The sequence below is a fragment of the Simochromis diagramma genome, unplaced genomic scaffold (genome assembly GCF_900408965.1).
Source record: "Simochromis diagramma unplaced genomic scaffold, fSimDia1.1 OVJJ01000545.1, whole genome shotgun sequence".
Taxonomy (NCBI): domain Eukaryota; kingdom Metazoa; phylum Chordata; class Actinopteri; order Cichliformes; family Cichlidae; genus Simochromis; species Simochromis diagramma.
The window spans coordinates 1,588,368-1,609,788 of NW_024387371.1; the positions used below are offsets into that span (position 1 = coordinate 1,588,368).

General features: G+C 40.7%; 1 protein-coding gene across 1 annotated transcript; it reads left to right on the top strand.

The window, feature by feature from the left end:
• Positions 1-19,795: 19,795 nt before the first annotated feature.
• On the top strand, positions 19,796-21,004 carry bhlhe23 (basic helix-loop-helix family, member e23). Its single transcript, XM_040008365.1, has one exon. The coding sequence runs from the start codon at positions 20,217-20,219 to the stop codon at positions 20,898-20,900; it is 684 nt and encodes a 227-aa protein (XP_039864299.1). The 5' UTR covers positions 19,796-20,216; the 3' UTR covers positions 20,901-21,004.
• Positions 21,005-21,421: the final 417 nt, after the last annotated feature.

Genomic DNA, 21,421 nt, shown 5'->3' on the forward strand with positions numbered 1-21,421 from the left:
CTGTTGTCACAGTGATGTACACTGTCTTGTTGGTATATATGTATCAGTCTAATAAACTTAAACCTACACCATCATCCCTATTCTGGTATTCTAAACAGTACCCGAAAGTAGACTGCTTGGTCGAGTTAACCTCCTGAACTATCTACAACACATGATGAAAACCTGAAATTAAGACAGAGAAGACTAGAGGTGAGACATGATCATTACTGATTACTGATGACAGATTTAGATATATTTTCATAAACCATTCATTTGCCACATCAATAAACAGCATGGCAGGGCAAAATATTTTTTCTAACATGGCAACCTTTAAAAAGTGAAAGGAGACAGAAAGACAGGTGAGAAAGAATAAAACTTAATTGACTTTTTGATGGCATTTTACACAAAGTACTGGTACAGTATCTAGAAAATGTGGGAAAATACTGGCATCATATACAGTACTTACTTCTGAAGAAATTATGATGGGACCCTAAAAAAAATTACAATGTACAATAATGGATTTCTATATATATTTTGTAAGATTCAGATAATTATTTGTTAAAAGCGAGACATTTTAAATGAGAATAAGAAAGTAAAGTATTTCTTTGTGCCCACCTTTCCCTGTTAATGTCCTACCTGCCCCCCTGGCAAAACTTTGCTAGATCCGCCCCTGCACAGTTACCAGCTGTCAGCTTCATAAAAAAGGATCCTGGTGTTATTTGTCTCTCAGAAACAGTTCATAACTTCCCTTCAACTCATTTATGTCACCGAAAAGGTAAACCTGTTTCTCCATCACCTGTTCAGCTCTGATGATTCAGTAAGGACATCTCCTGTTTCATCTTCATGTTTCCCTCTCACCAGATAACCAAACCGATATCATGACCAGCAGCTTTTACAGCTGTGGCTCCAGCAAACATCAGCTGATACTAGAAATTAATATTAATTAAATTCTAGCAACAGCTGATCAAGCTTAAACGTGCTGCTATTGTTGACATCCGCTGGTTTCCTCTTTCTGGCGCAAAGTGGGCGATAAACAAACAAGAGAGAAAAGCCGATCAGCTGATCATTGATCAGTTTCATGATTGAAGTAGAAACAGGGGAGGGAGGGGAGAGAATGAGAGAAGAAGAGGCAGCTGTGCAGCAAAGACACAGAATAACTCCAGCTTTGTGTCTTTTTCATTGTAGCTGAAGTCCGGGACAAACTGTGTTCGTTTTCACCTCAATACAAAAAGCGCAATATTTTCTCAGAATACGAGACGATTCCGTTTTTTACGGGATGGTTGGAAACTCTAACCTTATAAATAAAATAAGATAAAACAAGTTCAACATCAATAACATCATAGCACCCGTCCAGCTGTATAGAAACCCCGTCATGCTAGCTAGTATGCAGTACGAGTTATTGTAACTGACTGTAAAAAGTCAGCATAACGAAAATAAACTCCACCTAAACTTGGTTTATAGGTTCAAGGTTCAAGGTTCTTTATTTGTCACATGCATAGTTATACAAGTATAACACACAGTGAAATGTAGCCTGACACGCTCCTCGACATGTGCAAAAGTTGTGTGTGTGTGTGTGTGTGTGTGTGTGGGGGGGGGGGGGGGGGGGTAGAGTAAGAACATTAAATATATATATATATATATATAGTATATACATTGGGTGAATGTGCAGTAGTAGCAGCAAGCAGCTGAATTCTGTACATTAATATGAATAGACATCTGACTATTTTACAGGATAGACAATATAAACATATTTAAAATTAAAGGAATTTGAAATGTACATTGTTCCTTGGTTTAGTGTCTGGAAGAGTCCTGTCTCAGTCAATTATAGATGATGTGAGAGGGCGGGTGTGTGTGTTTAGGGCCCGGATGGCTTGGGGATAGAAGATCCTCTTGAGTCTCTCTGTCCTTGCCCGGAAGATGCGGAACCTTCTACCAGATTGCAGAAGTTGGAACAGTTTGTTGCCAGGATGGGACGGGTCCTTCAGTATCTGCGCTGCTCTAGTCCGGCATCTCCTGGTGTAGGTGTCCTGAAGCGGGGGGAGAGCAATCCTGCAGCAGCGTTCTGCTGTACGGATCACTCTCTGGAGAGCTTTTTGGTCCTTCACACAGCTGTTCCCAAACCACGATGTCATGTTCTGTGTGAGGATGCTCTCCACAGCGCCTGTATAGAAAATCCTGAGGATCTTAGAAAATCCTGAGGATCTTGAGAACTATATCTGACCCAGATAGACTGCAGGTCATAACTTCTTACCTGAAGTTCAGTTCACTGCCTGGGGTCTCTGCTCCTCCTGCCTTTCTGTCATCCACCTGCCAGCGTGTTGCATCTGCTGGCCTCCACCACTTGCTAATGTTACTGAATCTGTGGAAGCTCCGCAATAGCCACCACCAAACAATTTAGTTATTTTTACACATCTCCCAGCATCTGGCCAATCCACCACCTTTCAGTATTTACGAAAAAAAACAAAAACCCATCGGCCCATAAAAATGAAAAATCATGCCCAGTATGCCCGATGGCCAGTCCAGCTATGCCCAATGCACACAGCAAAAGCAATCCAAAAGTCTCTCAAGGTGAAGATCTCAACCCCATAGAGCATGCTTTTCAGTTACTGAAGGCAAAATTGAATGCAGAGAGACCTACGAACAAGCAACAACCAAAGGTAGTTTGAAGTAAAAACTTAGAGAGGTGTCCGTGGGTTCTGGACTTCAGGCTGCATTGACTGCAAAGGAGTTTCATCTAAGGATTAAAAACAACACTTATTTTAAAAATTTTGCTGGACAAATGTTGCAAGCCCTTTATCGAGGCTGATGTCAGGAAAATAAAAAATGTTGAGCATTACCGTATTTTCCACACTATAAGGTGCACTTAAAATCCTTTAATTTTCTCAAAAATCGACAGTGTGCCTTATAATCCGGAGCACCTTATGCATGAATTCTGGTTGTGCTTACTGACCTCGAAGTGATTTTATGTGGCGCTCAAAAATCTGTCAAAAAATGTTTTAGTACGACTTTGGTAAGCTACGAAGTCGCACCGCTTAATGGATTGTCGGAGCATTACGGCTATTGTAGTCAGGAGCCTCGCAGAAAAAATGAAAACGTACAACTCTGCTATCACTTCCAACATAAATGAAGACAGGAAAGTAAACAGCAGTGACATTTGTAGGGTTACTGAAGTTGGACTAGCTGGTATATAATCATGTGCTACGTGATCACTAGCAACACCGCTACGTTAGCATATCATAAACACAGTGAAGCTGGAGGATGAACGCTAATATTTTTCCACTCGATAAAAGTTAACACAAGAGTTCTTGATGGTTAGGGACAAATGCAATCACATGGCAGGATGCTGTAAACGGACCAAACTTCAGTCGGGAGAACAACTGAGATGATCCTTTCACAATACGAGGTTATTCATTAATATACTGCAACAACATGGGAATAGAGCAGCTGCAAGATAATTCAGCATTAATGAATCAATGGTACGGAAGTGGAGGAAGCAAGAAGAATGAGTTGAGTAAAGTTTGACTTACCTGACTGTTTTGTTTTGCTTAATGCGCCTTATAATCTGGTGCGCCTTATGGTCCAAAAATATGGTAAGTACAAAAGGAAAATTGAGCTCATTAAACTTGAACTAGAAAACATACTAAAGCTAGGAACACTGGGATTACAAAATACTGATGCTAAAAGGACCAGAACCAGAATGGACACTCAGACAAAGGATCTAGAGAGACAATAAAAAAAAAAAATACACAGAAGAAGTAATTATGGGAAGTGAAGACTTCTGGGAGGAATGAGACATGAGTGAACTAAATCACAGAAGATAAGACACAAAACTAAAAGTAAAGTACCAGGACCAAAACTCTCAAACTAAAACAGGAAGTTTTAACTAAACAGGGAATACAGAGAATAATCCAGATAAAAAGGATATGACACATGAGGAAGAGCGGGGAATAAACTAATGCAATTAGGAAATGAGAACACAACTAAATATACTTAAGATACTTAAGAAAAAATATAACCACTAAGAGAACCAAAAATCTCAGGGAATATTTAAATGAATACTAGAAAGACCCCCAAAAACTTCAAGCACTGGGCAAACTGACCCAAGGACCATAACACTTTATTATGTATCTTTAATAATACTTGTAATTTCCAAAAGGTTGATGTAATGCTTGCGTTGAACGCCCTGGAATGAAATCTTAAAGTCTGCACATCAGTCTTGGTTCTTTGATTTAATCACCACCAGACAACTGGTTTACAAGTTTTTCACAAAAACCTGTGAACTGTAGCTACATTGTAACTTGCTTGGCTAAATTGTTGCTGTTTTGCTCAGTTGGTTAATCAATTGATCAGTATCACCACCGGACAACTGCTGTACATAAGAATGAGGCCACTACATCTGTCTGTTAGGAGCAGCACCTACAACTAGACCACGCTAGATGTGAAGTCTGCAGTGATCACAATGGGAACTTTCAAATGACGAGTTCTGCATTACTCCTTTATTTGTTTATTTTATTTTCAGAAATCCTACAAATATTGCAGATGCCGGTTTACCAGCTCTGAGAGTGTTCGCAGTATGATCGCAGAATAAAACAACAAAGATGAAAGTAGTGAAAATGTTGCCAGTACTACTCATTTCTGTTTATTGCGTATCCTTTATTTACTCTAACAGGGCTAGCTGGTATAATGCACTCAGTGCACTACGATTGTTTTAATCTAGAGATATGCGCAGATCTTTGCTTTCCCCTGCAACCAATCGCTTGGTTGATGTAAAAACTTATTTCAGTCCAACAAGGTGTTTTTTGGTTCACTACAGGCCTACTGAGTATCAGGTTATTATTGAAAAAAATAATGAAAATAATGGGAGGCTGAAAACCCTAGACTGTAATAAACCACAATTATCCTTTGAGCTGTAGACCTGAGACTTGACCTGGACCAGCTTTGCTTTGTTTACTTTTCTAGGTCTATTTTTAAGGGTTTGTTGAGTTAACCTTACATCTCCGGCATAGCGAGAAGAACTACATTTCCTTAGTTAATTGTCATTGCACAATATTTGCACAGAATATGACTTAGAAACCCACATATGCCTTGACATTGAGTCATCGCCCCAATGATCTCTATTAGGCTAATTAAGCCAATTAACCTACTGAAATAATTCAGCGAGGCCACAGCCCCACCTCGCCAACGCTGAACGAAACCCTGAAGGTACATCACACAGAGGCATGTGTGTGACTGATCCCTTCCCAGATACACCAAAAGGACAAGCACTGTTTCATATCATTAGCATAAACAAATTAGGGCATCGCTCCCTCGTTAGGCCAAATATGTCTCATTAGTGCCACAGCTGAACAAACCTCCTGATTAGGCCTCACTGTCTCCCCTTGAAGCCCACAAAAGGAGAGTCTATTTTTTAATTAAGCTCATTTGCATTTACAAATGAGAAGCTAATTAATGAGACTCATTTTCTGGGGCTTTTCTAGTTTGGCAGGAAGCATGTGGAACTGTTTTTACCTGCACGCAGAAAATCCAGGAGTGAAACGAGGACAAGAAAGCGTGGCTCGGAGAACTTTGAGAGCCAATGTTGTTTCTGATCTTTAAACCAACAAACTGATGTTACATATTTTCAAATCACATCACTGGCAGAGCATCCGTTGTGCAATTCCTCCTACTCGACTTCAAAAAGAATCTGTTTTTTGTTTCTTTTTTGATAAGATGGCAGTTGTGACGGAAAGTCCTCATTCAGTTTTGTGTTTGTGGGTACACGTTAGCTAAGAGGCCTCCTCTTGGTGAGCCCAAGGTGGGCAGGATGGAGTAAGTGGAGGTGTGGGTGGCGTGTCATGCGAGGACAAGAAGGTGACAGGGCAATTACAGTGTGCACGAGTGTTAATGTGTGTGCCCGTGTTTGTGAACGTGCACGTGTGTTAGAGAGTCAGAAAAAGAGGGAGAACAAGAGGGAGAGAAAGAGGGAAAGAGAGGTGTGATATCATCAATTAAATAACCCTCCCACACAGCATCTGGTGCTCTCTCTCAGGCCGTCTGTCTCTTTCCCGACCATCGCACGCCGATTTTCTGCTTCTCCGTTTGTTTTTCCTCTTTCTGTGCTTTAGTGGTGTCAGTGTTTCTTAACTTGAACATGCTAGTTAGCCGAAGTCAGAGGGTGTAGCGACACTTCCTCTGTCTCACTAAGCATCTGATTTCACATCCTACAAAAATAAATATACATATATATCTATATATGCACAGGTTGGCTTGAACACACAGGCTGATGGAGGGCAAAACCTGAAATAGAAGAGTTAATGTAACCAAGTGGAAGACTGTTGAGGGCAAAATCACTGACCGCATGTTAATAAGGCAAATGTGCACACTTTGCTTATTAATTCTTAACTCGTTGCGTTAACTGTGCTACTTCGGTTTGGGCAAAGTCCGTGATTCAGTAAGACACTTTTCCATGCTAATGAGACCACTGTCCTCTCTGTCTTCCTCTGCCGCACCATCTTTCCTCCTCTGATTTATTATGAAATGAGGCCAGTTCATGTGTATTGTGGTAAGACTAATATGAGATCCAATGATGAGGACAAAGAAAGCTTTCATATTAATAGGAAGAATCCAATTATAAGTTTATGTGAACTGCAGCTAGCAGGGAAAATTAATTTGCATTTTAACATTTTGGGTTTTGATGTTAGATTGAAAGATGAGAAGGAAAGAGGGAAAGCTCTGAAATGAGAAAAGGGGGGAAATTACAGATGTGCAATTTGGTGTGAATGGATCAAATCAGCAGTTCAGATCTTTTAAGGTGAGAAGTGATGAATGGAAAGATGGTGTTGCACGTAAAGCAGAGACATAGGGTATGTTTCCTTTTTTTTTCATGTGTGAGTGTTGTTCTTTGTGCGAGTGCTGACACGGGGCAACATCTCTCTCTTCATGTGCATGATTTTAGAATCTAGGTCAGCCTGGTGAATTAGAAACAATCTGCATCCCTCTGCATGCCTACAGTGAAGCCATCCAATAAGGATCCGTGTGTATGCGCACGACACCCACTCACACAAACAGACACATACGCGTGCACATCAATCAAGCCCTAACAAATATAATCCAATTTTAGATATGAGCGCTAGTTTCTCAAAATTCTCAAAGATTTAAGAGAGAAAAATATTAAAGGTGTTTCTGTTAGGTCTGCTGACAACAAAATGATGTGTCTCTTTGACAAATGAGGGCATTTTTTTTTTCATACCGCAGTTCAGTGCATGAGAATGACACCACTGTGTGGGAATGAGTGGGATTTGATGGAGTCTGCGCTTTGTTGTAGAAAGCTCTTGGTTAATGATATGCCTCTCTCATCCAGCCCGAGTCGCGCCTCCCCTCCCATTCTGCAAGCAAGAGAGATAACGAGGGAGCAGACAGCCCAAAACTTCACACAAAGAAGAGAGGAATCAGCACAACCGCAATCTCAGCCTTCACTCGCAAAACTTTCTCTTCTTCTCTGTCTTCTGTTTGCCGGCAGTCTTCAGATGCTTGTTCAAACTTGTTCAAATACGCCTACTGATCAAGTAGGGGACAGCTGCACTTGTGTAACTTAAATGTTGGAGGGCTCTCTGGAAACAAGTCCAATCTGAATGTAATGTATAAACAAAAAACTGAATCTGAGGGTAGCTCAAGGCAGGAACTGCAGTAAGGTGACGGAGACACTTTGAGTCCGTGACTCATAACTATGAGGACTGTTTGCTTGCGAGCGTGCCTGTCTTCACTCTGTGCACGCACGTGCGTGTGCACTTGCCTTCCACATATGTGCATGCGGGTGTGCACGAGTTTACGCAAGCTTACATGTTGTATTCGTGCGCGCATGTGTGCGACTCACTGGGACAGAGGCTCGTCCCCCTCTAGAGCACCATGCTCTGATGGATGTTAATGTGGACTGACGCAGGGGTGTCCCCCGAGGGAGGGAACATGGCCAACGAGTGAGGAAGGGTGTGTATGTGGGTGTGTGTTTCTGTGTATGTGTGTATGAGATGGGGAGGGGGATTCGTTCGTTCTAATCCTCTCCCTTCTTCACAGAGCCAGAGCGGGGAAGAGGCACTGAACCGCCCAATGAATAAATAAAAGCCTCAGCCCCTGCTTCCTCCTCCTCCTCCTCCTCTCCCCTCCAGCCCAAAGCCCTGCACAGGAGCACTTAAAAGCATTTTAACAAGAGAGTCACTTCATTAAATATGTACTTCCTGTCCACAAAAACCCTAGAAGGAAAACTCTGGGTGACTTTTCACATTGTGAAATATTGGGGAAAAATGTGGGGGTGGGGGGTGGGGGCATTCATGGGAGTTTGAGGCATACAGAGAAACTATTGCGCAGAGAGACAAAGGGAGAGAAATATAGCAGTGCTGAAAAAAAGGACAAGCAAGGCGAGATAACAGGAGCAGTGAGGTGGAAATTGGTGAAGACCTGTCAGATCTCTCTAAATTTTCACAAACCACACATCAGGGCAGTTTTGCGTTCATATTGCATCCTTTTTATGTTTGTGTGTGTGCGTGCATTTGTTACCTGTTTTCAAAGCTTTGACAGAAAACAAATTTCATCAAATTACATTGCAGAGTCGAATAAGACTGAAAAAGAAGAAACAGAGTAAGATAAAGACAGTGGGGGGATGAGTTCTGCTATGCAATCAGCTCAAAATTTTAAAGACTTAAAGTTTGTAGGAAATTTTGGAGGGAAAGAAATCAATGTTTCTTTCGTGTTTTTGAAGCCACTGCAAGAAATGGTGCAACTTAAGCACCAATTTCAGCTCAATGGTGTATTAATGTTGAAACAGGCTGCTGTTAAAAGGGACTGTACCACCTCTGAGCACTTTTCACCCAGACATATTTAATATGTCATAAAAAGAGGAGTTCAGGTCAAATGTTAAATCTTTTAGCTTGCATCGGTGTCACATCTGCAGTCTAGAAAATGCTCCACACTAGAAAACAGACGGTGATGGTGTTTATCAAAAGCACATTCATTCGATCTTTTGCGAGTTTATAATTTAAACTTCAAAATACATTTTGAAATTTGGCACATTCAAGGATCTAATTTTAAAAAAAATCATGCGAAATATGATTACTGACATTCAATTTTTCATACCAAGCTTTACAGACACATACCTCTACTATAAATAATGCAAAGTGGTGCCTTAAGTAACACTTCAGATTGGGATATCTGTTGGGAAAGGTGATAACGATCAGGCATATACACCATAAATACAACAATGCATCTGTACAGACCTGCTTAAAATGAACATAATCTGACCTGTAAAGTTTCTCATTGCAGAGATCACTTTACTGGTTAACCCTTGTGTGGTGTTTGGGTCCGTCGGGCTTGTTTTCAAAATCTCAACAAAAAAAGCCCCAAACATTTTATCACGATTCAACCTCAGATTTTTCTCATTTTCTGTGACCTATGAAATAACACATTTTCTATGACTTCCCATTGTGAAGTGTGCAGATGTTGTTCAACCAGAGCTAACAGTAATGTCTGCACGACATCAAATACGATTTTAAACCTTGCATCCTACCAAATAATCCTTATTGGGAGATTATTTCCTGATCTAAATTCTGTTCTAGATTCAGTAGTAAAAGATGAGCTGCACTGTGTGTGACCAGGATAGACAGGAAAACACAGTATACGTGCATCAAGTGTAAGAAATACATATGCAACACACAGGAAAGCTCTGCCCCTCATGTGTTGCATAAGCTGGCACGAATAAGATATTCCATTAGGGACTGAAAAATAGACTAACATGAATCTCTTCACTTTCTAATTCAAGTAAATATCAAACTTTGGCAGACTTTGCTTGCTTTATATTTGTTCAAGGTAGAGATGTTATGATTTTTCTTATTATATTTTGTTGTATGACTTGAAGATTAATGGTATTTTATTCAAACTGGCTCTAACAGAGGAAAATACCAAATATTTACTGTATAATATGTGGTATATGTTGCTTTAAAGCGGGATAAAGTAAACACCTGTTAAGTATTTCTTTGCATACATTTATATGGCCGTATTGATTTGAAAACTAAAAAATGCAGTGAATCCATCAGACCTGCAAGCACTAGCTGAATACACCACACAAGGGTTAATATGCCATTCAGTCTGTAATGTTTGGCCTCCAAGATGAATCTAACTCGCCAGCATTATTCATGTAGGAAAGGACATTTTAACTCTGAATGAAACTCCTCCTGTGCTGTGGTCTTATTTCAGCAGCTGCAGGTTTGTCATTTCATACACTTTTCAAGTAGAAAATAACAGACTATTTGTAAAAAGAGGAATCACGAGGTTAAGGGGAATTAGCCAACTGACATCTAAAGATGTTAAAGCAATACAGCACTGTTTTAATTCTGGACATAGCAAAAATGAACATCTAAACACTAGCAAGGTTAGGGAGGGTTACTAAAGGAATACTAATTCATATACACTCCCCAGTCACTTCAGTATTTCATAAAGTGCCGATCTACCTGGACTTTTCTGCTAAACAACTTCTAGGATTTACAGAGAATGGTTGGAAAAAGATAAAATATCCAGTGAGCATCAGTTCTCTTGTTGATCATATGTTGGTGATAATTTGATATCTTGGTGATATGTTGTTGATGCCAGAGATCAGAGGAAAATGGCCTGATGGCTTCAAGAAGAAAGGACGGCAACAATAACTCAAGTAAGGACTTGTTACAACCAAGGAATGCAGAAGAGCATCTCTGAATACTACAGCAGCAGAAGACCACACTGGGTGTCACTCAAGTGCCCTATGTTTTGTATTATGTATTTATATATTTTAACTTAATTCATGATCTTTTCCCAAACATAACCAAAAACTAAAAGTAACATTTACATTTTAAAAATCAGCAAGTGCCAAGGTCTCAGAAGTGCATGAACCGCAGTCTTCTAGCTGACAAATCAGAGGCTGTTGTAGGCCTCTATTTTGGATCCATATTCTCAGGGTGTCCCATAAACCCCTTGCTGGTTTGTCAAGGCCCCAGTGGCAAAGGAGACCTTATGTGTAACACAGAGATTCAGGGCATCTCATAAAACAGCACTGAAGTACAAATAAGAACAAATTGATTTGGGAATTGGTCGCATGTCAAGAAGATATAGAAAGCTGTTAAAGTTGCATCCAAGAGTGTCTGAGATGACAGCATACACAACACGAGATAGTAATTAGTATGTTATTGCGTGGTTTGCATTATTTGTTGCTGAGCTTAATCGCCACGGAAAATATCTTAGTCATGGATTAGCTGGAATATTTCAAACAAACGGCGTATGTTGAAAAGACAAGAGGAGAGGCATTAATGCAGTGGGGCTTAGGGCAGTATTCTAGCAAAGTCCATCCAGTTAACAAACAGATGGGTTGGCTGGTCATAGAAAATTATTTTTTACTGCTGACTAATCTTTTTTTTTTTTTTTTTTTTCACTTAAAAATACAACTGCTGACTGCTTTGACCTCCACAGTGATCAGGCTAACAGAACAAATCATCATCAAAACAAAAAAGCACACTTTTAGATAACATTTTTATGATCTACACAGTCAGTAGTGATCAGCTGGCAGTGAAAACAGAGACAGGTGTTCACCCTGTTCCAATGCATTTTCTTTCAGCACAAATTCTTTGATGATTTGACTCCAAATCTTGGATATACATACGTATGTCAAAAGGGAACGGTTGGATTTATGCTGTTCCAGCTGTGTGTGGCTACAATGTGGTAACATCCAGCTCAGAACGATGAAGTCCACAAACATGCCAAATGGCTACTTGTGGATGGTTATAAAACTCAGTCACTCTCCAAAGACACTGACGCTCAACTTTAAAGTCTAACACAAAAAAGCTTATGTTTCTTTTTTCTTTTCTTTTTTTTGAAATAAAAATTACCAGTTCAAGCTGTATTAAGGCTGAAAGTTGTCAAGTCACACATGCCGTTTCATCTAGGCTGATAGTAAAAATAAAGGTGGTTACGCATACAGCCCATGGACATATATGATATCACAGTAGCTACAACCATCTTTTATTTACAGTATATGGTTACATACTTGCTGGTGGCTGTAAATCTCAGTTTTGCTTCTATGGAAAACATGAAGGTGCCTTAGTGCTATTTGCTATTTACAAAAAATGTAGGTGACACTCCGCATGTTATGCATCACCAACACAGCTTATATAATACAGTTTTAGTATAGCCAGTGTTTAATCACTAATAAATATAATCAAACCCTTGATGTTAAAGAGTCATTCATGGTTGGTTTGATCTAAATCTGTCAGTGATTCAAACTGTTACTTTCAGCATATTACAAAAGCATAATTTAGAACAGTAAATAGCTTTCTTTTATACCTACTGTATCACATCATATTTGTGTTTTTTTTCCTTTTGTTCTTTCTTGAAGCGTATAACCAGGCGGTACATTATATCACGGCTAATTGGTACCTTCAGATCAGGTACAGAAATTACCGCTCACTTTGCTGATTCATACTGAATGAATGATTTAAAGTCACTGATTACGTTCTTGGTTCATTTCTTTTATCACATTTCAAATGCACTCGAGAATATACATTAATTAGCAACTGTATTTCTTCTCATACTGCTGCAACAGTCTGCACTGAACCTGACCGCCTTAACTTAACTGATTATTTCACTCTTCTGTTGCTTCAAACTTTTAGTGCCTGAAAGTTTGCGTGTTGTGTTTCCTGAGTAATTGTGTATCTTTTGATATATTAGACATAACATGTGTTAAAGGCCCATGTTTGAGTAGATTTTGAGTGATGTACATGCATCACTGTCCTTCTGAAATATTAACATGTAAGCTGCACAAAGCTTGTCATTTTTATTTTGATTCTAACTTCTGTTTTTAGGAGTTCAACCAAATCATCTCATATTTATGCATATCCATGTCAGGAACAAAAGAAAGACATGCACTGGAAACACTAAATGTATCCAAATCAATACGAAAAAAATTAATAACACTAACAGCTACTGGATTTTTATAAAAAACTACGACCCAAACTGCAGCAAGAAAATATTTTGCACTGATTCTATTTTAATTCTGAATGGTATTGTATTTGCCCTATTTGGTAGAGCCACATAGAAATAGCCAGATTCATGCACTCTGCATGTTACAATGCAAACATCATTATCAAACCTGAAGCATGACAACCTGAAACAGCATTATAAACTCACAAGATTGCTGTATGACAAAGTTTTGCTGACAAAATCAAATTTTCACAACAGTGTTTACCATAGTTCTGTGCACATGCTGATTAAATCATTTAGTTCTTTAAACCTGTTTACACAATCAGCTGCTTCTTGCTCTAACCTTTGTTACTTTCCAACATGCCAATCTACCGGCCAAATGCCACAGATTACTGAACAGGCCACATGGAACCTTTGGCACGTTTATCTATCACACAGTGGATTTAGTTCCTGAAGATACTACATCTGAGTAGTAACTCAAACTGTAGGGAAACTTGCTGCTCCTGTTTTTGAGACTAGCAGCTGTTAAGGACTCACACTGATAAGAGAGGACATATTATTCTCATTTTTCTCTCTATATTTTCATTCTAATGACTCTGGAGTAGATCTGCATGATTCACATATGTACTAACAGTTTATGTACCCCATCAGTTCATTTTAGCTCTTTTCTGTCTTTAAGTCCAGTTGTTTCCTTTTGGCCAAGTTACGAAAGCCTGCAGAGGGGCAGTGACCAGTTCTTGTGAGGTGTCCTGCTTGTACATTTTGGGCATCGAGAGGATTGTACAAAGATGCCATCCATGATGAGATGGCATGGCCACAGCAGAAAAACATTTAAAAGCCTAGCAGAAGTCTGACGCCTGAGTATTGTGCACACGGGTATTACTTTTACATAGGTTTACCTCTTTATTTGAAACTGCTGCCACAGTCAGTATGAATATGTGCATCACTGTAGCTGCCTTTGGTCATTGTTTCTGCTACTGCTATGATCACAAGTTTTTTCCTCCTTGTGGCATCAATCAGTTTTATGTAATAGGACAACATTAAACATTTCATTCCAGCTCTAATTTAGTATGGTCACTGCACTTTGAGGACTCAGTTTGAAAGATGCATTCATATGTTAGTGAACACCTTGGTGCATATGGAGAAGAGACTGGTAGGCTACTTTTGTCTTTCAGAAACCATTGCATTCAACTTAAAGGCATCTTCTAGAAAAGCTGGCGAGTGAGCACTGCGGAAATACTGTTTTTTTGAACTCGATCGATCGTGATGCATGTTCTTAAATAGCTGTAGACATGCGTTTGACAGCTGAGACCACACAACTCACTTGTGAATTGGTTCTGTTCCTTTTGCAGCACTCATTTAAACATTTTGTGTTGACTTATTACAGAGTACGGCTGCGGCACCTTTAAGGGGGGCGAAAGGGACTCTAAAGTGGGTCAGAGTAAAAATATCTTCAACAATTATTCATGGGACCCCGCCTATCTCTACCATACCTCCACCCTGTGAAAAATCTGCATTGCACTGCAGTGAGGGGAGACAAAATGGAGGGAAAAAGAGATATGGCGCGAGGGGAACCGTGGAGGATGGAATTTCGGGATAAAGAGACCAAACACAGAGTCAGGAGCAAGTACTTTGTTTAGTTCTTTTGGCTCGGCTTGTGATGAAACGTGGGTGCAATAGGCGATACGCAACGTACAATGTGCAAGCTGCACTTGACAAAGATTTCCTTTCATGTTCAATGCTAAATTTTGCCAACTTTTGCTCTGTCATCATCAGAAAAGATCTTCCCAAACACTAACATTGTACCCGCCATTTCAGCTGACTCCTAAGACTTACTGAATTAAACATTTACCACACCGACCACAGCGATCTCGTGCTAACTAACTTCCTCTCAATTCTAAGATGAAAGTAGAGGGGTTTGAATTGGGGAAAGGCTTTGCAAAGCGGAAAGTTTTGCGAAATCTCTCTGATTGGGCAGGTACAAAGTGTGTCCGGTGATTTGTGACAGCGTGGGGATTTTTGGAGACTCTGGATTGCGTGCTTAAGGTTGAGTGAGACTAAGGCTTTTGGGTTTGTTTCATGAGTGCCTCGGCTGAAAGCATCACGACCGGAGCAATGAATAAAATAAAGAGCTCTAATTATTTGTGCAAAAGAAGAAGAAGAAGAAGAAACTAGATTCCAGTGCAGCAGAGGGGTGTCATGGCTGCCAGGTCCCTGCAGGTCTGCACTGTAAATCCACACATTAATCAGAGTCGGCAGGGAGAGATCAAAGGAGCCTGTTCCATCTTTACTCAGAGCAGCACTTTGATGTGTGCATGTGTGTGTGTGTGTGTGTGTGTGTGTGTGTGTGTGTGTGTGTGTGTGTGTGTGTGTGTGTGTGTGTGTGTGTGTGTGTGTGTGCGAGAGAGAGAGAGCGAGAGAGAGAGAGAGAGAGATGGGGAGTGAGTCAGACAGACAGAGAGGGAGCAGGGTTGAAAGACAGCCTGAAAAGAAAACTCTCATCCTGCTGGGGTTTGAGATACAATCAAGACCTGGTCTAACTTTGAATATCAGCACCTGTTAAGACTAAAAAGAGAAGAAAAAAAATGCTCCCGCTAACTGCATGCACGGGAGTCTACAAAGAGCAAAATTAGCGCACATCATGATGACAGCGTGAAGCCAACACAGCCGTGTGTATAACATGGATGCTCGCGTCCACACGTCTGCATGCATGCACATATTCATAAACGCATTTGCCTACGTGCTTTGCCGCGTGCATTGTTCCTGTCAAATGTGACCGCCGCCAATTTCGGTGCAATGGAAAGTACTTTCCTGCCCCATGGTGGTCTTCCCCTCTCACTGCAGCGTAAGCCCTTCTCCCTTCCTCGCAGCAGACACTGTCACAGAGGATCGTGGTACGCCACCATCGCTTGGCAGCTGAGCCTGCAGTTGCCATGGCGACACGGAGCTGCAGCAGAGGCTTGAAAAGCATCATGTATTAATAGTTGGTGTGTTGACACTTTTTGTGCTTCTGCCATTCTCTGTGAAGCGGGAGCTTTTAGTGCCCAGTCCTGCCTGGAAAAGGTGAGGATTCTGTGTAGTGCTGTTAGCCGAACACTTGGGGATCTGATCTCAGTCAGCAGAGAAGTGCAGTACTGCCATTGCTGTATCTACTTACAGTACAAGGCTACGTTTCACTAACACTCTAGATCCTTAGTCTTAAAGTTAGTGATGTTATTGATGCTCTGTGTACACCTTAGAGCTCTGCTTTTGTTTAGATGCTGTTTACAAAACCCCTTTAAAATAAGCTTCAGTAGTTAGATTGACATTAACATTTGTGCGGTAGAAATAGCATAATCAAATCACACAAAATAACTCAAGAAATGACCAAAACTTTCTTTACAGACAGACCGTTTCTTTTCTGTTTTAATGTGTTTAAGGTATTTTTTTTTTTTCAATTAATGGACGTCTCTGCCATCTGCTGGCAGAAACTAATACTGAAAAGGTGAATTGCACATTAAGTTTGAGATTTAGATTTAACAAACTATGACGTGATGTAACGTCCACCCTTAATCATCAGAGTAAACCTGGACTATGTAGTGTTTGAAGTCACACACATGAATAAATTGTAATATACAATGAGGTTTTCACCTACAAAAAATATGCAAATAGCAACAATAAAAATAAAATCAAACCCACACTGAGAGGTTTGTGATCAAACACCTCGCTATTCTCTGTGTGATATTAAGAATATATAACTAGAAAGCAGATTAATATTTCTATGGGAAGGATATTGTAGAATTTGTTTGTTATCATGAAGCTACATGTTTGCTACAGCCTTCAATCTTTTGTATATGGAAAATCTTTATACCCTGTTGTGCTTTATGTTATCTTTTTACCTGAGATATTTTTATGTGTCTCGCTAAGCACTGATAACAAAATTAATAACCGATTATTCCACAAAGCTGCTGCATTTTCGTGGCCATGGCATTGTGCATGGTGCTTACTGTCACACTGTCATGACTTACTTTTTGTCATTACAGTTCCCAAAAAGCTGTAAGACTGTGAAAATGTAGATAAAAACACAATAAATTAATTTGGAAATGATTACAACTAGGGGCAAAGCCAACATATCAGATGTTGGTAGACAGAAATGTGTTATTATTATTTTGGTATATTCTTATTTTCAATTTGGTTGAAAAAGAAGGATGTCATATTTACCGGTGTTTTGTGCTACCTCCTCTTTAAATGCACTCTGTAAGCAAATGAGAACTGAGGAGACTAGTTGCAGTTTTGAATACAAAATTGTGTGAGAGCTGTGTCTGTTTCTACATTTCCTGTTCTTTCAGTGTCAACTTGCCATTGTGATGTGATGTGATTTCAAATTCCTGAATTCCTTGGAATCAAAAATGCAATCTTTGATTCCAGTTTGATTCCTATGCAATCTTTTATATGTGAACACCTTTTCCATTTTCTTTACTTTTGAGAGATTCAACCCAACTGGTATGTACTTTCAGGTCCAATCATTTGCCTATTTAGTTATCAGTATTCATCAGGTGTACACAATGATTTCAGTCGTTTTTGTTGATTTGTGGCCCCTCAACCAAATCAATGTTTTTTTAAAGGGGGAAAGAAAGTTGGAGCAAAACAATAAAATGTGTTAGTTTCAACAGTCTGTATATTCTCCTTATTCTGTTGGATATGAAATCATTTCAATCAAATAATCTTGTTTTTAAGTCATTTGAAATCATTGTGTGCTATCATGGTTGGCACAGTGGTTAGCACTGCTGCCTCAAAGCTTTTCTGTATAAAGTTTGCATTTTCTCTATGTGTCTTCACATGTTCCCCAACATTCTCCAACAGTCCAACATGCTTTATAAGTTAATCTATAAACTGACTGCAGGTTTAAGTGGTTGTCTGTTTCTGCAATTGACTGATGACCTGTCCAGGGGGTACCCTGCATTCTTTTACCCCAACTTTTTAAGAAACTTTTTTGTATTGTGTTAGGTTGTCTTATTCTAGACCGCATCTGCCACAAATCACACCAACAATAATTCAGTTAAATGTTTCAAAATTCAGTGAAATCAGTTGCTTCAGGACGTCAGAGCAATAGGTTGCCATACAACTACCACACAACTAAGTCATTATACATCAACTAGTAGTAATTGTGTCAAATTCGATTCAACAGTAATTCCTAATCCAAAGGAGTGGAAATACAAAAAAGCACCATGAGATAGTGTACCAAGAATGACTAAGACAAGTAGTCCCATGGACAGACTCAAATGTCCCATCTTTTAAGCCCCTGAATAGCGCCGAAGCATTACAGTTTTACTGAGAGACCTAGACAACGTCTAATGCTGTGCTTCCAAGGGGCCATTAACCACACACATAACTCCACTCATGGTGCATCATCTATTTTCCACAACAACAACTGTACATCTGCAGTAACAAAGCTAAAAACACCACAGCAGATGCAATAAACACAGTTCTCTTAAACTTAGGAAAAAAAACAATGTTCACGGGGTTTGAGGGAAGTTTATCTAAGCCATTATAATAATACAATATATCAAACACGTGCTAATAATTGCATTTGCACATGATCAGAATGTCACACTTTCTCTCCCCATGAAATGAAGGTGCAAACTGCTGTGATTGAGCTTTTCACATACAGTGAATCATTCTGCATCATGAAGGTCAAACATCTAAGTATCTAAGTGAAGTATGAGCCCTTGGAAGTATACACTACTCTTCAATGCAGGTATACTACGGGCATCTTCAAGAGTACTGCATATATAGATATATATATATATTTACACCTCGTCAAGCTGTCGCGCTAGAGCATTTTTAAGGCATCTCCACAAGGTGGCACCATCACCTAAACAAAAATATACACTAACATAGGGGGAGCTGAATGTACAGTGTATGGCTTTAGTGAGTTACGGAAGGCTTCACCGTGGTGTAATGCTCTACAGTGAACTCAGAGTGGCACCGTTATCTCAGCTATCAACTTAGTGACAGTCAGGACACCTGTTCCTCATCCTCAGGAAGTGTCTGACTTGCACTCTAACACCTACAGATATATTGACGTTTTAATTCTGGTGATCGTTTGGTATATAATTGTATTACAAATCTTTATTTAGCAGATTTAGCAGATATTTAGAGATCTCAAGTTGACGCTGAGCTATTTTCTTTAAATTCTATCAAAGCATCCTATTGTCTCTTCTTGCAAAGAAGAGTATTGGCCTTTAATATTATCGCAAATTGTGACGATTTTCATGACATTTGGTTACTGATTCTTTCACTAATCACTGACTGGATAGTGTAAGGGGCTATAACACCTGATGTCTGAGTGTATCTGCCCACGAGCTTTTGTTGGTGCTGATAGCAGAGTGCAGGTGAACGGCGGTCAGTAGGACTGTGGGTTCATTGTTAGGACTATCAATCAGAGAAGGCTGCACAATTGAAACTGATGCCCAAAACTGTCACTGCACTGTCAGCTTGTCTATCTATCACATTCACTTCAAAAAGCAAAACGCTCGAACCTGGAGGTCACATTCCCAAACCTCACAAAATGTCCTTTACCCTGATCCCTCACTATGTTTCTGATCTAGACTTCTTCAGATAGGTGAGTCCTTTTTCTCCAACGACCTACAAATACCTCCAACTTCAAGTTTATTTAAAGTATCGGAAAGAACAGTTTTGTTAAATTTGTATTTATTCGTGGAGAGTGCCGGCATACACGCGGCTGTGTCAGTTTGTGTTGCATTTATCGCTTTGTGATTGAAATTGGGAGCAGACCTGCGCTCTTCCTGAGTTAATTAAAACGCCCCCCTGATTGGACGGGCAGATAATCCCGACGGGCCTCGTGCTCCTACTAACTTGCAAGCAGGGCAGAGCGCCAGTCACAATCTGCCCAAGGCGAGGGAGGGCAAGAAAGACGCGCGAGAGGAAACCGACCGTACGAAAGGGACACGAGCGCTCCGGTCTCAACGAGCACAGTTAGAGAAGTGTTGTTGAACGTGGGCTATGCGCGCAACAAGGGGGGAGCGCAGTGTACAGAGGAGGTGAATGCATGTAGAAGCTTCAGATTCACAGCCTCCTTCTTGAAGAGTCACTGCACTGACAGAGGAAAGGAGTGAAGAAGGAGAGGAACTCCTTGGAAATAGCAACTCTTGGAGAGAACTACGCGAGAACACGCTACAGTTTCCAAAACAAAAGCTAGGATAAAGGATAAGGATAAAGGAAGCGCGGTAGACTTTTCCTGGTCAAAACCTGCTCTGGAAGAGAAAATGAATGTCAACGAAGAGAATCTGCTCAAGTCCATCAGCAACGACGCGCTCCTCGACCTGACGCAGCGCTACGGGCAGTCAGCCTTCGGGTTTGGCGCTGGCCATGGTGCTGGAAGCCCCGGCCGGTACCCGCTTACACCTGCCACTGATTTCCTCTCCGGGCAGACCGCGAAGTCCAACGAGAGCGGCGGGGAACACACGAGCGACGACGAGGATGGCTTCGACTCGCTGGAGTCCCGGAAAAGGGGCTCGTCATTTGGGGACGACAAGCCCGGAGGGGCCCTCGCTAAGAAGAGCAAGGAGCAACGGTCCCTGCGGCTCAGCATCAACGCCCGCGAGAGAAGGAGGATGCACGACCTGAACGACGCGCTGGACGGCCTGCGCGCCGTTATTCCCTACGCCCACAGCCCCTCGGTGAGAAAACTCTCCAAAATAGCCACTCTCCTCCTGGCCAAGAACTACATCCTCATGCAGGCGCAGGCTCTGGAGGAGATGAGGCGGCTGGTGGCTTATCTGAACCAAGGACAGACCATAACCTCACCGATCCCCACCGCCCTGGCACCCTTTGGACAGGCTGCCGTATACCCCTTCTCGGGTTCCGCACTCGCCACCTGTGCCGAGAAGTGCACTACTTACTCTGGGGCACCGTCGAGTCTCTTCAAACACTGTAACGACAAGCCTTGATTTGCTTTAACTCTCTTTCCTGAACTTTTAGCCTACCTATACTGCACCCGTGTCGGTCTCTCACCCACCCTAGTTATTTTAAAACCATTCTGTGGAAAAAAAAAAAGAAGAAAAAAAAGAAACGATTTTAGTCTAATGCATAATCTTAAGATATGGTTAAGTGAGCATATTGCAATGTTTCATCCAGATTTAACTGACGCTACATAGAAACTGAACTGCTTAGGCCTTCTTATAGGATGACGTCCCTGTTACTTTGTCGCTTGTACTTTACAAACACTTACAGGCCATGTCCAAATTTGGGTAAATTTGAGAAAGCTTTTGTTATCAGCTCATTTGTAATCTATGCAACATTCAGTAACAACAACACGAAACGAGGAAACGGGACCCAATGCTACAACATTTAGATTTGAAACCGCAATTAAGACTTCCCCCGACTGACTATATGATGCTATGTGGGAGATAAAAAAACACAACTTTATGTGATTCTGACTGATATTTTCTGATACCATGTGTTGACAGGT